Source organism: Mizuhopecten yessoensis, unplaced genomic scaffold, assembly GCF_002113885.1.
Source record: "Mizuhopecten yessoensis strain PY_sf001 unplaced genomic scaffold, ASM211388v2 scaffold10637, whole genome shotgun sequence".
NCBI classification, from domain to species: Eukaryota; Metazoa; Mollusca; class Bivalvia; order Pectinida; family Pectinidae; genus Mizuhopecten; species Mizuhopecten yessoensis.
In genome coordinates this window covers 73,926-90,760 of record NW_018408646.1, presented here as the reverse complement: position 1 = coordinate 90,760, position 16,835 = coordinate 73,926, and the positions used below count along the sequence as shown (strand labels likewise).

Here is a 16,835-nt window from a genome sequence, read left to right as displayed (position 1 = left end):
TTACTGGAGAACTTTGTACCTGATATGTAGATGTATCACCTGTATTTACCTGTGTATATGGTTGTTGTAGACAGGTAACCTGTGTACAGTGCCCATGTTACTGGAGAACTTTGTACCTGATATGGAAGGATTACCCATGTACATACTTCGCTTGGCAACAGAGGTATAACATTTATGAAATATATTACAGTAAAAAATATAACAAAATTGATTTTGTATATCATTTGATATAATAGCCAATCGTGTTTTTATAAAGGTAAGCTCAAACAAAAGATGAACATTCTAATTTCATGTATTCATAGTTGTCATTCAAAATGGATCTGATCATATATACATCTAGGTATCTTTTTAATTTTGTCAAATTAAGCTGTAGATCCTCATTGCCAAGATTTATAAATGCATTCTCATGTAATTCATGGTTTTGAGTTATTTTTAAACTCATGAATTGGTTATTTTATCCCTTATTAATTTCTAAATCTCCAGATTTGTTTGAGATTAGTGAATATTTATGAAGAATTCCCCCAGAAAATCACCACAGTTTAGCCCTTATGTTATATGTGACAGGTGGACTGGGATGTAGAGAAGGCGTGCTTTGGTAATATAGCCAGCGAAACCAGCTATTTCTACTCTATCAAGAAAAGTATGTTCCTTCCTGCTGAAGACACAGAGGTAAGTATAATAGGCAGAGAAACCAGCTATTTCTACTCTATCAAGAAAAGTATGTTCCTTCCTGCTAAAGAAACAGAGGTAAGTATTATATCTATTGTAGTGTTTACCCTGGTTACGGTCCGTAATGTAAAGCACAAAGTACCTCGTTATTTTCAATTCCTGACAGGCTCATTACATTCTCCTATATACATATATAATATATTGTTACTGGATACCTATATAATATATTGTTACTGGATACATATATGATATATTGTTACTGGATACATATATGATATATTATTACTGGATACATATATAATATATTATTACTGGATACATATATAGTATATTATTACGGGATACATATATAATATATTATTACGGGATACATATATAATATATATTATTATTGTATACATATATAATATATATTATTACTGTATACATATATAATATATTATTACGGGATATTATTACTGGATACATATATAATATATTATTACTGGATACATATATAATATATTATTACGGGACACATATATAATATATTATTACGGGATACATATATGATATATTATTACGGGATACATATATGATATATTATTACGGGATACATATATGATATATTATTACGGGATACATATATAATATATTATTACGGGATATTATTACTGGATACATATATAATATATTATTACTGGATACATATATAATATATATTGTTACTGGATACATATATAATATATTATTACTGGATACATATATAATATATTATTACGGGATACATATATAATATATTATTACGGGATACATATATAATATATTATTACTGGATACATATAAAATATATTATTACTGTATACATATATAATATATTATTACGGGATATTATTACTGGATACATATATAATATATTATTACTGGATACATATATAATATATTATTACGGGATACATATATAATATATTATTACTGGATACATATATAAGCTAAGAAGTTATAAGGACAGTGCAGACAGAGGAACTAGTCAATGTTTTAGGCAGTTCTCCCATTTATCAAGACACAAACATGAAACAGAGAGATAAACAGTTACCAAGAAACATTTTCATGTCACAGATGTTTTTTTTTTAAATTAAGGCAAAAAATCAGTTATTTCTGATGTAATGTGCTGACGTAAACATGTATTCCTTTGACCAGCCGGTAGTCACATGCTATTTATAGTGAAGAATTCATCTTCAAATTATGAAATTGTGTACTCAAGTGAATTTATTAAAAAAAAAAAATGTTCATTTACTGTGAAATCAGATATTTTTGTGGGCCTAAATTTCGTTGTTTTAGTATGAATTCATGGATGAAGATTACCCCCGAAATTTAAAATCCCACAAAATTTAGTGATTTCACAGTAGAATAATTTGATAAACGTAGTTGTATTATCTACAAGTATGTGGGATGTGAAACAACTGTGTTGCTGGGTACATGTAACCAACAGGAACTTTCTGTTTTAGATATTTGAAGCATTTGTCAATATTATAATAGAATGTAGAAAACTGATTGTTTTCTATTCGACAGGAGGAGAAATGGAAGTTTACGACAGAACACGTAGTATTCCCTGCCTTAAGGTCACTGTTATACCCACCAGCCTCCTTGTCACAGGATTCTAGTATCCTACAGATAGCAAACCTGCCAGACCTCTACAAAGTCTTCGAGAGATGTTAATTGATTGATTTTTGGTTCTTCAGATTTGAAGGGCTGTTCAATAAAAAAAATATGTTCCAGTTGATTTTGTCCTTTATTTCGTGTGATTCATTGGTGTTATGTGTCGATCCATTACCGATTGATGCCAGGTACATTTATAACCTTGATCCACTTTCAACGTCAAAGATGTGAAATGTCTTTAAACCTTTAACCATCTTCTCCTGAATAAACAAAAGGCCTGAGGTCATGAAGTTCGTAATGAGGGATGCCAGACTTTTATATTTTCAAAATATGACCTTAAATCACTTTGAAGGCCGTTAGATTTGTATTTCAACATGAAAAAACTCTAATGGTCTAAGGTCATAATGTTTGGCCTGTATAGCTAGTACTGGAATGATGAAATTCCAAATTTGTTGTAATAAATTACTTTTGACCTACACTCAAGGTCATTGCCTAAAATGTGTCAAACAATTTATAAATATGAAAATATCTTGGGTTATGGTAATTGGCTTAAAACATTTGGTTACATAGATACACAAACTTTGTTTAAAGGGTTTACCTGATCAGCTTTCAAGGTCACTGGGATCAAATGTGTTAAAACGTGAATACTCTAAATATGCTTTCAGGGTCAAAGAGTCAAAAGGGAAAAACTTGTTTAAATCTTCCTCTTAATAATAAAAAGACCAAGGGTGATAACTTCGTGAGTAGCATGCTGGGATGAAGGGTTATTTATCCCAATTCTAAGGTCACAGATATCGAATATGTTGAAACCTGTCAACTATTTGTCAATAACAGAAAGGTTTAAAGTCTCGATATTCAGACCATAACATTATTGCTATTATGAAGAGCTATCAAGTTTGTTCAAATAAATGACATGGCATACTTTCAAGGTTTCTGAGATTAAAGGTGTTCAAATTTTTCAATGACTTTTGAATATGCTAGAGTCCAAAGATGATGACATTTGACCTGTAGCATGTTGGGATGAAGAGCTTTCAAGCTTAAAATAACCATGCTCTTCTTCAAAGATCACAGGTTTCAAATGCATAAAAAGATTTTAAAGACTTTTGTATAACCAAAAAAGTCTAAGGTGATAAAATACAGTCATTAGCATACTGGAATGAAGGGCTGTCGGAGTGACCTTCACCCTTATTCAAGGTCACGGGGTCAAATGTGTTGAAAACCTTGATACAGCTTCTGAATTTCCAAAAGACCTAGGGAATCAGATTGGGTCTGTCACATTCTGTAATGGAGAGTTTTTAAGTTTGATCAACTTTCAAAAGGAAGGTTTACAGTGACATAGGTCCAGATAAAGCTATCAACATTTAAAAGTAAATAAATTACATTAAAGGCATAAAATAAGAGTAATTAAAAGAAGAAGAAATTCTAGAGGGATATCCTTGTTAACCCAGGTTAGATTTTTTTTATCTTAAAACATTGGGAATATGCCCCACTGCAGTTATATCAAAAACGAAATTAAGGGGAGCTTACTCTCTGACTGATAGACCAAAGTTGAATACTCTGTTATTTTTCGTGCGGTGGGACAGTTACCTTATAATATTTTAAAGTGCAGAATCATGTTTAAACAGGGTAAACCTGGCACAACCATGAATGATTTGTATCCCCTCGCAAGGAAAGTTCGAGAGATATAGAATTCCGTCCATATGTATGTACGTATGTTACAAACTTTGTAATCGCTCATTTCTCAACGGAATTTCATAAAACTTCATACAAGTGTGTAGTATGACAAGACCTTGGGCACGTTTGCTTTTCATGTTTCTATGTTGCCGGTCAAGGTCACTATTACTAAAAAAAAAACAAAAAAAACACTTTGTCATCGTTCTAGCCACTTCATTTCTCAATGGAATTTCATAAAACTTCATACAAGTGTTTGGCATGACAATACCTTCAACAAGTTTTCATTTTGGATTTCTACGTTGAGAGTCAAGGTGACTGTTACTATTTTTAGAAAAATAACTTTGTCATCGCTGTAGCAACTGCAATCCTCAACAGAATTTCATGAAACTTGATACAAGTGTTTGGTATGACAATACATGTACCTTCAACAGAAGCAGTTGCTACAGCAGCTACTGTTACATTACTGAATTTTCTATTCATTTCCTCATACATATGGCACATAATGTGTGAATGCGAGGGGATTTGTATCACTTGTAATACCTTGTTCCCTGTAGCTTTAAGAAAGAAAGAAAAATGTTAAGTTTTTGGTTTGAATTGTAAATCGTGTTTTGGACACAAATGAAAAATACAACTTTAAAGAAGTTTTCATGGGTAAATGTAGAACACTTCTGAAAAAAATTTGTTTACTAATAAACGGGGTTTTGACACCTGACTCAAATCTAAACGCCTTTCTGCCAGCGTAGGGTAACATTAAACTTGTGGAATATTGATTCAAGCTGTATCAACGTGTTTTTCATCCTGCCCAAACCTAGGCAGTTTTTAAAGCAGCTTCAATATCAATAAAACAACACTTAACAGCGACCCCTGGACATATATGACGGACCAGAACGTTTCCTGATAAGAAGTTATAAAAATTATCACTAGAGTATAATCGTGACAATATAAATGCTAGGTTATTAAACGTTCAGAGGCATATTCATATCAGTGAAACGTTTCCTCTCTCTCTCTCTCTCTCTCTCTCTCTCTCTCTCTCTCTCTCTCNGCTTTCCAAGTGGAAGGGATATCGCCTAACTTTCTTGACCATTCAAAGTATGAACGCGAACGTTCTCGATATCCAGGGGGTTACGCTCACTTTCGCTCTCTCCACCCCTGGAATATGGCGAATCAAAATTGAAGGCTCAGTGTGCGCCACCTTGTGGATGAGATCAGAAGACTTGTTTAATCCTTTTGATGTACATTTAAAGAATCTCGCGGTCGCGTAACGGTAAAACTTACTGGCTTTGAAGTCGGGTGTCGCTCCTCTGTAATCTTAAAGGACATGTATCAGCCTAGTGATTGGTCAGTTTTTTTACCTGTCACCAATCAAACACCCCTGGAATATGTCATAGCAAAATTGAAGGCGAGTGGCTAGCTATCTGATTGGCGTCAGGTAAAAAAAAACCTGACCAATCACTAGACTGACACCTGTCCTTTGAAGATGACTGAGGAGCGACGCCTGACTTCAAAGCCATTAAGTGTTACCGTTACGCGACCGATAGATTCTTTTGATGTACATCAAAGGATCAAACTAGTCTTCTCGTCGAAAATGATATTGTAACTTACACAAAAGATATCACTTACTGTTTGCAGTCTGCTTCTGAATCGTCGCTTAAAAAAATGCAAGTTCTGTAAATTCCTGAAACGAGCTCAAGGCCCTCCACAATGAAATGTGGAGATTACGCTGTATTTGGGTTTCTCGTGGAAGACCGCGTGATCCTCACTCTGTTCTGTTTAGTCAGTATAAAGAAGCCAAACGAAGATTTCGTCTGAGGTACAGACAACTTTCAGAAGTTCACTTGGTTGATTTGAATATTGAACTAGAAAATTCAGCTGTGTTAAATCAGAAATCATTTTGGTCATTGATTAAGTCTCGTCGATCAAATTCTTTTGGTAACACTGGAGCAGACATGAAATTTGGAGATTCTGTAGTTAAAGATCTGCCGAGTCTCGCACTCCACCGGGGGGATCACTCCACCTGGGGAATATTGTTCGCAAATCTCTCGGAGTCTTCTCATGAGGACTTCAACGACTCGTTCAAAATGGAAGTTGAGAACCTTTTGAACGACTTCATGGATGATACCTCACGACTGAACTCTTCGTTGGCTGACTTTACTTTTAATGAAGTGAAATCTGTTTGTCGTAATATTCCCCGTAGCAAAGCTGCAGGTGTTGATTTAATTGTTTATGAAAATTTGCAAATGATTGTTTTTATGAGTGTCTGTGTAATCTTTTTAGTGCCTTTAAACCTTTTTCTTTTGTACCAAAGGATCTAAACAAGAGTACCGCGGGGCGGAACAAAATACGCCCGTTGAATGCCATATAATGTTATATACTTTCTTACATTGAAATAAGATCTGCATCATTCAAAGAGTGGTTAGCTGACATGCTATAAAAATGTAGGAGAAAATCTCCCGATAAAAAAAAACAAATACTGAAATGAACAAAGGGCAATAACTTTTGCAAAAATCGTCGAATCAAAATTCTTTTCAATGAAACACAACAACATATCTTGATTATTTAGCCTTCTAAGTTTCAAAGAAATCTGTCAAAAAATGTAGGAGGTGATTGCCGGACAAAAATCAAATAATGAAATGAACAAAGGGCAATTACTTTTGCAAAAAATGTTGAATTAAAATTCTTTTCAAGGAAACACAACAACATATCATGATTATTTAGCCTACTCGGTTTCAAAGAGATCCGTTGAAAAATGTAGGAGGAGATTGCCGGACAAAAATCAAATACTGAAATGAACAAAGGGCAATAACTTTTGAAAAAATTGTCGAATCAAAATTCTTCTAAGGGAGACAACTTCATATCATGATTATAATGTATACCAAGTTTCAAAGAGATCGTAGGAGGAGATTGCCGGACAAACAAAAGTTTACGCCGGACGGACGGACGGACGGACGGACAACGCCATACCATAATATTCCCGTCAAATATAAAAAGGGAATCATTTGCGCTCTATATAAAGGTCACAATAAACCTAAATCTGACCCAAATAGCTATCGCGCTATTTCTCTCATGCCTGTCATTGTCAAAGTTTTCGAAAAAAATATTACTTGACAGGCTTGTCTCTGAAAAGCTTTTTAATGTTAATTCTCTACAAAATGGGTTTCAGAAGAACGTCAGCAGTACGATAATGTCATATCTTTTGCGTGAAACGATTATTTACACTGGTGAAAATAATAGTAAACTGTACTCTTGCTTCCTGGATGCGGCGAAAGGCTTCGACTGTGTTTGGCACGAAGGTTTAATTTTTAAACTTGTTCTTTTGGGCTTTAAACGTGATACTGTCAAATATGATAGTTTCTCTGTATAAAGATATGAACAGTGTGGTTCTTTGTCAAGGTTTTAGTTCTAAATGGTTCCCAATATGCCAGGGAATCCGTCAAGAGAGTATTCGCTCGCCTTGGCTTTACTGTCTACATTAATGACTTGTTGAATGAACTTTGTACTTCAAAATTCGCACTTTCTGTCCATGACATTAACGTTACTTGTCCTACTCAGACGGATGATATTGTCCTACTTTCACTTTGCAAAAGCGACTTGGATAATTTGATGTATATCTGTTATCTATACAGCTGTAGATGGAGATTTAAGTACAATGCATCAAAATCTGTTGCTATTGTTTTTAATGAAAGAAAAAATGCCTATACTAATTCAAAGCGGAAGTGGTATCTTGTGCCAACTGAAGTACAGGAGTCAACTAGTGCTACACATGTCGGTATATTTGTAGATAAATTCAGTCCAGGTCGTCCAAAGCTGGATGAAGTTGTGCATACGTTACGTGGATAATGCTTTGCTCTTATGCAGTGTAACTTACTTGGTTCAGGACTTAATCCTTTAACAAGTTTGAAACTCTATAAATCAATCGTGCTTCCAAGAGCGTTATTTGGCTGTAAGCTCTGGTTCGCGCTTTCCTCTACTGATTGGCGTCGTTTAGAGACCAAACACCATTTCTGTGCAAAACTTATGCAAAATTTCCCAGTTTGCACTAGGTCAGATATTGTACTGGGAATGTTAGGTTTACCATCACTTTCTCTGTATGTAGAACAATGCAAACTACGATTTTTCGCTGCTTTGTGTAATGTAAAATCTCAATGTACTGCAAAACAGTTGTTTTTGTTACCTATATATCATATGTATCTTAGTATTTATAAGTCCAAAAGAGGGTTTATACCCGGTGTATGGAATATTTTTCATAATTACGATTTGCAGTTTTACTTGTACGATTATTTACAGTCTTCCTGCATGCCTTACAAACTAATGTGGAAGCAAATTGTGAAAAATGTATTGCTTTGCAAAGAAAAGGAACAGTGGACACAGCGTCCGAGTCCGAATTGTGATTTATGCAGATTTAGGAATATTCAAACAGAACTTTCACCTTCCATTCTGTGGCATGTATCAAAATTATCTCCAAACTAAGCTGAGATCTGTAAACGAGTTTCTAAATTATGGATTACCCCACCTGATTGCGAACTTCATTGTGATAAATGTAATTTGTTTTTCTCTGACGCTGTCGCCCATTGTATCTTAGATTGCAACAGTGTTGAATTAGCTTCGCTTATAGATGTCTTTTATACAAATATGGTTAACGTCTATCCCGTACATGTATTTATGTGTATTTAGATTAAGCTGAAAGGGAACAACAGATTTCCACTATACTTGGCTGTCCCTCCAACGATATTGCTCTCGCCCTGGGAGAGGGTCATGTAATGTTTCCCTTTATCCGAGACTGTCTGACTGCGGAGAGAGCTTCAGCTCTAACATTTCAGTAGATATAATATCCTTATATTGTCTGTGAACCTTTTTTATGTAATTTAAATCGCTTTCTAACATGATTGTACATGGAAACCCTTATGTCAATTCACAGTAAGGTTCACATGTATATATGCATTGCGTTCCTTTGTTGACTCGTCTCAATACAGTTTATAACCATTATCATTATACTCCATCATATATTTGTGAAGCTTTGTAATCATATTTGTTTGCTTTGTTCACTAGCCTGGAGTCTTTTACAGGTCTAGTTACATACATTGGTTTTGTCCACTTTAGAATATCTCCTCTTTCTTTACTTTACATATGATTTCTTTTTCTGTATTTATTTATATTATGTCCTAATACATGTACCTGTAACTCTCCAATTAGGAGGAATAAAGAAATGAATGAATGAAAGTGTAATCTATATATAGCATTTTTAGCTGTTTGTAATGTATTTTTCTAGGTCAACATGTGGTTTTCCATATAAAATATCGTGTCTTTTATAACACAGGTAAATTAACTCTACTTAGATGAACCTGTTAACCAATTGTAACACACCGTGGGGAACCTCTGTCTTCATATATCAATACCTGGTACAGGGTGACAAATATTCTTAAGAAAAGTAATTAAAAATGTATTGCATTCTGCAGATACAACGTGAAACAAGATGTAGTCAAAATTACATAATAATGATAAAGGCTTTATTTATTCTTGATAACATATTGAGCATGAAGCTCATCTTACACATGGTCAAGATACAATGTATGATAAAAAGTACAATATTTACAGCTTTGTTTAACAAAAAATTGTCAATAATTGGAAATATAAATATATATATTGCTTTAGGAATAATTTTACTGTGTTGAAGAAACAGGGTTAGCATCGTTGTATACTTCCGGAGGTGTTGTTATCCTATACCGGGTTACATCCTAAATCTTTATGTTGTTGGTATCCTGCCGGCATTTGTGTCATCCCTGTGCTGGGTTATAGCTAATATACTGCAATTACTTGACAAAGCAGTACTAAATAACACGATTCGTTTGCAACGCGTGTTTTGATTGGATACGGACCATGTTCTAAACTGCGTTAGAATCAAGATCAATCGTGTTAAGCTCCACCTTCGCACTTGAATATAAGCCACGCCCCGTTTCTAACCAAAACATTGTGGCGTCAAGCTTATACCTCTAAGCGAAATCCAACACTGCTAATGACCCATGGGATGATTGGACAGAAAGCAATGGAAATGATGAGGATTTGGTCAATGTTGATCCAAATGCCGCTACACTTTGGTAACAGGACGTTCACAAACAATCCAAATGTGCCGCCTCGTCAACATATAGATCGCGCGCTCGTCGCTAGTTTGGTCTCGAGTTCAAACCAAATTTCAAGTATAGCCACTCAAAACAACGTAATATCCCCTAAATAAATCATACTACAAAGAAGTTGGTGTACTACCTCTTGACTATTTAGTATCGCACTACTATTTTAGTTTACAAATCCTAGAATAATATGGCACTTGTTTACATATACAATCCCGGGTCGATACACGTGAAGATAGATTTACATAAAGCTTACGGTCCATCACAGAAAATATGTATGTTTTACTATCACCACACTCTGAAGATTAGGAGGATTTATTTTTTTTTTGCTTTTCTGTGATCCTAATATGGAATAGTCCTCGAATTCGTTAAAAATCTTTCCATTGCGGCGTAATATTTTAACTATACAAACCGCAGAGACTTGTGAAATTTAATGTAATATACTTACAAATTTCAGTCTTCTTGTATGAGTGTATATGTGATATGGAATAATTTTAGCCCCCAAAAACATAGCTAACATGATTGTATGAGGTATAATTTTCAACATTGTATATCATGTATATACATATTAAAAGCATAACATTATAATTGTTACTGGTGTATGATTTCTGGAACGTAATGTTCATAGTGTAATATGAGCCTTAACTGACTATGTTACCCTCAATATATAGATAAAATATCATTATTACAACTGTCATAGCTGGACCGAGTATCGCCCTTGTTTCTATTCCGTTACAATATTGCTTGGACGTTTTATAGCCCTTGTTTGTATACTTCCGGCAAGTTGTCAATATGAGGCCGGTATCGCCCTTGTTTTTGCCCAAAATTGTGTAATATCACTAGGCAGAGTTATAGCCCTTGTTTGTCACTGGGCAGCGTTATAGCCCTTGTTTGTCACTTGGCAGAGTTATAACCTTTGTATACTCCCAGCACTGTTGCCAATGTTAGGCCAGTTATCGCCCTTATTGCTGTCAAGGATTGTTGTTATATCACTAGGGCGGGTTGTTATAGCCCTTGTTTTTATTTCCCCAGCACCGTTGTCAATGTTTGGCCAGGTATCTCCCTTGTTTCTGTCAGGAATTGTTGTTATATCACTAGGGCGGTTTGTTCTAGCCCTTGTTTTTATTTCCCCAGCATCGTTGCCAATGTTAGGCCAGGTATCGCCCCTGTTTCTGTCAAGGATTGTTGTTATATCACTAGGGCGGGTTGTTATAGCCCTTGTTTTGATTTCCCCAGTACCGTTGTCAATGTTAGGACAGGTATCGCCCCTGTTTCTGTCAAGGATTGTTGTTATATCACTAGGGCGGGCTGTTATAGCCCTTGTTTTTATTTCCCCAGTACCGTTGTCAATGTTAGGCCAGGTAACGCCCTTGTTTTTGTCAAGGATTGTTGGTATATCACTAGGGCGGGCTGTTATAGCCCTTGTTTTTATTTCCCCAGTACCGTTGTCAATGTAAGGCCAGTTATCGCCCTTGTTTCTGTCAGGAATTGTTGTTATATCACTAGGGCGGGTTGTTATAGCCCTTGTTTTTATTTCCCCAGCACCGTTGTCAATGTTAGGCTAGGTATCGCCCTTGTTTCTGTCAAGGATTGTTGTTATATCACTAGGGCGGGTTGTTATAGCCCTTGATTTTATTTCCCCAGCACCGTTGTCAATGTTAGGCCAGGTATCGCCCTTATTTCTGTCAAGGATTGTTGTAATATCACTACGTCGGGTTATAGCCATCGTTTGTATACTGCTGGAACTGTTGAGCTGAAACATACATAGAACTATGATTGACAGTAGATCTAGACAACGCAAAGTGTAAGAAGGCAATCCCTAGTCCACAACCGTTTATAATTTCCTTATTTACGAGGTGTACACCTAGCTCTTAACCAACCTACTGTAAAGAAAATATATTTTAATACAGAATAGGACACTTTCTTTCAGCGATTACTATCAAAGCGCAGTATATTGATCAAAGTGGACTTTTCAAAAAGTAAACTCAGTCCTCTCATTATATATACCTGTACATGTATACCAAATGTGGTTAGTCCAAGAGAAATAGTATTGAATGACTGAGATCAGAGGTCAAAGCATATATCGCAGTGAGCTACTTTTCGTAAACTGCACTCTGCTATCATAAGATATACTGGCATACTACATTTGGTTAATCCTGGTGAAATAGTAGAGGATATGCCCTGGGCAATGCGTACCTCACGACGACCTAATTCGTGTACCCCGCCATTTCCCTAAACCAAATCTGGTTATTCCAGGTGAAATAGTATTGACAATATGTGCCGGACAAACTCTTCGGACGGACGGAGTGCAAACCTATAGTTCCCCTCAGAAACCGATGGGACTGATACAGTTGATTTCGTTTTTTCGCCGACCAAGAAGGAGGGGAAGACGAGAGGAAAAAAACATTCTTCTTCATTTTGATTTGTAATGATTCGTAATAACATTTCCACATGTTGTTACAATTGATTCGTCACTTCTGTTGCCATCACAGACCGCCATGGATACACTCGTGATAGCGGTATACTGTACTCACCATTGATAGAAGCTTTTGCAAATCCTTGGTTGGGATGTTTTAAAGATTCATACGCCCTCGACATGGTGCTTGGTCGAGCCTGGAGTTTTTCATAATTTGTGATTTCTACATATTCATGAGGACTGCTTGGTGGTGTTGGATGTGGACCCGCACTTCTGATAACGGATGGATGTTGTCCACCACTGGAGTTGATAGAGGACAGGGGTTGTGTAGGGCGGCGCGGTGGGGGGCGGGCAGGGGGTGGTTTCTTCATCGATATTGCCGATAAACGAGGTCCACTGAAAAATAATTCCAAATTTAGATTTCTATTAAATCATCCAAATACCAATCCGAGGGAATTGATATCAATGTCTCATTTTCTTACTTACAGATATACAAGTACTGTGTTAATTCGTTTTCGGGAAATGATATCGAAGGGTTCTAAAATAGAATAAACATGATCAGGATTTTTTTAATTTTAATTTTACATGTCACATCAGTATAGCATACTTAATAGCCAATCAGAATAATACTTCATAAACAGATTTATATAACAAGGGATCTTTAATATTGTTTCCGTGACGTCAGTTATTGTCTTTGTTATCATTTTGTTTTGATAATGAGTAAAGAAATATATATCTTTTAACTAGAAAACAAAAACAAAAAACAATTATCTTAAAAGCTGAATAACCGTCGAGTTGCATACAAACTGTTTTAGTATTGGTGCTTTGCATAATCGCTTTAAATAATTGTTTAAGTCGCCAGAGACCATTCTTTCAAAAACTCATGTTGAAATTACAAAACTTTGTGCAAAAAAATATCCACATATTTCAAAACCAGATTGACATTTGAATTTTTTAACTCAATATTTAAGGAAGCCATCCACTGCCAAATAAGCCAGAAGCAGGGGCAAGGCCACTGAAAAAGAAACGAGCAATTGCCAACAAAGCAACTATATGTAAACAACCACTATCAAAGTTGTCAGAAAATATGGCGTGCGCGCAAGGTCAGCGCATTGTAAGGAGTTTGGCACTTACCTGACATTTACCGGAGAAATATAATTGTAGGGATCCGTGCCAGGAACTGTTTGTGCCTGGTACGCTATATTAGCTATGCCAGAGAACGACTCGGGGCGAGCTCTACCAAACTCGTTCCTGGAAATCGTCTGTAAATAAACAACATGTAATCTAATCAGACATGCTTCTTGTTTATACAGATACACCAGGCGATAGAGATTATGTTAGCTTTTTCTTCTTTTCAAAAAGAATCAATCGATAAATATGTGTTGCTTTTTTCCCTTTAATTTTTTTTTTTCATATTGTCGACCAAGTGAGTGAACTTCATATTGGAATATATATGGTCTTAGTGAAGTTCATAATGTATAACATTTTATAAACACAAAGGTCTTATACAATAGTATTGGTATTCCCTATTTAGCATTCAGCATCATTGCAATAACTGGTTTACCCGTTGTCAGCGTGGAACCATGTGTAATACTGTGTATGGGGCTTTCTGCAGTGTATTTCAGTGAGGAAGCACTCTAAATTCGGCATCAGACCTGCGCTACCGCAAGGAGCCAAATACGCTAACATGCCTTCCAGCATGCCCAAATTACACGTACGAGGGATTGTCCTTAAATGACCTTAGCTGTTCAAAGGGCGTTATCAATCGATAAAGCCTTTACATAATTCACGTTCACTTTGTATTTTGCCTCGGTAAAGTTTATCTAAATGAAGTAACCGTCGCGATGATCCTAATAAGGATCGAAATGGTAATCACGATTTCCCTGATAACTTACTGTATTGTTTTATGTTTGTTCTAGACCAAAACAGAACGATAGGTTCGAATCTTCGAGAGAGAAAAAACAGAGAAACTCACAGATGATCCGCGCTGTGGGGCTTTCGCCTTGTTTGGCTTTCTGGCACGTTGACAATAGCAAATGGCGCCGACCAGAACCAGCAAGAGTATAATACCACAGGCAGTAGCAGCCACTGGGATAATCCATGCTGAAATGACAATGGATATTTACACATGTAACCTATGCTGGTACAATAATAAATCTGTACACATAAACACTACCGGAAAGGTCCATCCTGAAACAAAGACAAATCATGTAACACCCGTAATCAATATATATGCTTTAACAAAGATACATATTTATATCTCAATCGGGAACCGTCGGCACTTTCCGTAAACGAGAAAATACTTTTCTCGTTTACGGAAGGTGCCGACGGTTTCCGTTTGATTTATATCTATGTTTTACTGAAATTATCCGTGCTGGATCAACACTTACTATTTACCCTTATAAACTACTGAAAAGACAACGCTGAAATAAAGATAAACTATTACACATGAGAGTCATGCTGTAACAACAATAAGTAGTTACACTTGTATTATATTAGAACAACAATTAATATTTACATATATTAACTACTAAAAAAACAATGCTTAATTCCTTACACCTGTACGATACTTAAAGGAACAATGCTCAAACAACAATGAATGTTTGTTCCTGTATTCTACTGAAAAAAACAATGCTAAAACAACAATAAAAACTTTACACAAAAGTCATGTTAGCTTCTAGACAGGGTTCTTTACCCATATAAGCTTCGGCAAATGTAAACGACTGGAATGATAAAAGGATGAATCATTGATCCCTGTATTTATTTAGAAATTAAAGGTAAGCGACTGAGATAATCTCATCTTTATACATGTAAGTACTGAAATACTCACATAGGCTTACACGTTTAGGTAACTTGTTTGATTCCTTTATGGTTAAACTAAATCTAAGTAGTTTAGTTCTGCATAAAAGGAAGTTTCTTAGTGCATATATGACGTATTTTAAAATAATGTTTATGCAAGAACAACGTAACCCACATGGGATTGCACCTACTAAATTCATACTGTATACAGAATGCCGAAAATGAATCGCACTGCTGTTTTGTCCTTCTACGACTCAACAGAAAAAGTCAAAGTAAGCAGAAAACTATAATGAATATGGGATAAAAGACATTTTAGTATGTACATGTAACGTGATTTTGTTATGCATAAAGTGCAATACATGTATATGTATAAAGCGGTAAAGTGTTTTAAATGTCCATGTGACGGTAAAAATATATATAAAACAAAACACGAAGACTACATTTTGCCCATCTTGGGGCTCCTCAGGCAATTTGGGGCTCTTCAGCAGAGCTGTGGCATTTTTGAGGACATGCACATACAAGCAGATCCCTAATTGCTCTTGACGGATCGTCGCAAAGGTGAAACATATATAATATCAGAAAAATAAAAAATAGATTCATTAAAAGAATTACAATAGTATGTGCAGTACATAATTGTTAGTGATATATGTGGCTATACAGAAAAGATCGCACCAATGTACCCAATTAGCAAATGTACACACAAAAATGTTGACAACAATGTTGTGAAGAGCTCACCAGGAAGGTTATTAGCTGGAGGTCTTGCTGTAGTAACTGGAATCGTCGTGTCATTTATGGTACTACCAGTACTTTGTTGGCCTGAAAATTACATTTCCTTAGTACTGTTGTGATCAATATATGTGACATTCCGGATCGGGTCAAGCAATAGTCGTCCGTCTGGAGCTTCCAGTTGAACTCCAGAGCGACATCTGACACTGAGCAAGACAGACCTATATCTCCACTGCTCCCTGTGTCGGCTCTCACCCAACTTCGTCAAGACACGGAATCCCCTCCCAAAGGATAGGTAAGCTTACCCTACGATTACCGTGTCGCAACTGTACAGAGATGAAGCTTAAAACGTACAATAAATGCGCTCTTAACCGGAAAAAGTAGCGACGCGACACTGTTTTATTAACCCGGGGCTAAACTCATTGCAAATAACGTCCTTTCCCAATGTTTGGTATTTGACAACTAAATGTGTTGTTGGGTACTAGGACGATCATACATTGTGATAGGTACAAAGGCGACCATGTGTAGCGAGGGTTTCTATCGTGATCATACATAGTGATGGGTACCCTGGTAACCATATACTATTAATCAGTACTATGACGACCATGTGTAGCGAGGGTTTCTATCGTGATCATACATAGTGATTGGTACTGTGGTAACCATATACTATTAATCAGTACTATGACGACCATGTGTAGTGAGGGTTTCTATCGTGATCATACATAGTGATTGGTACTGTGGTAACCATATACTATTAATCAGTACTATGACGACCATGTGTAGCGAGGGTT

At 35.9% G+C, this 16,835-nt stretch overlaps 2 protein-coding genes across 3 annotated transcripts in view; one reads left to right on the top strand and one right to left on the bottom strand.

Moving 5' to 3' along the window:
• The window catches only part of LOC110461582 (DNA mismatch repair protein Mlh1-like), a 73,991-nt gene extending 71,565 nt beyond the window's left edge, over positions 1-2,426 (top strand). The window contains exons 10-12 of the mRNA XM_021515113.1: positions 71-163; positions 565-669; positions 2,221-2,426. Of these exons, the coding sequence (XP_021370788.1) occupies positions 71-163; positions 565-669; positions 2,221-2,367 (345 nt within the window). The 3' untranslated portion in view covers positions 2,368-2,426. The remainder of the gene's footprint in view (positions 1-70; positions 164-564; positions 670-2,220) is intronic.
• A 7,126-nt stretch (positions 2,427-9,552) lies between these two features.
• LOC110461579 (A disintegrin and metalloproteinase with thrombospondin motifs 2-like) overlaps positions 9,553-16,835 on the bottom strand; it is a 55,500-nt gene continuing 48,217 nt past the window's right edge. The window contains exons 19-23 of one of the 2 annotated variants that reach the window (XM_021515107.1): positions 16,054-16,134; positions 14,495-14,622; positions 13,654-13,781; positions 12,638-12,915; positions 9,553-11,856 (exon numbers count right to left, since the gene is read on the bottom strand). In XM_021515107.1, the coding sequence (XP_021370782.1) occupies positions 11,810-11,856; positions 12,638-12,915; positions 13,654-13,781; positions 14,495-14,622; positions 16,054-16,134 (662 nt within the window). In that variant the 3' untranslated portion in view covers positions 9,553-11,809. The remainder of the gene's footprint in view (positions 11,857-12,637; positions 12,916-13,653; positions 13,782-14,494; positions 14,623-16,053; positions 16,135-16,835) is intronic. The other variant, XM_021515108.1, reaches the window with a different exon arrangement.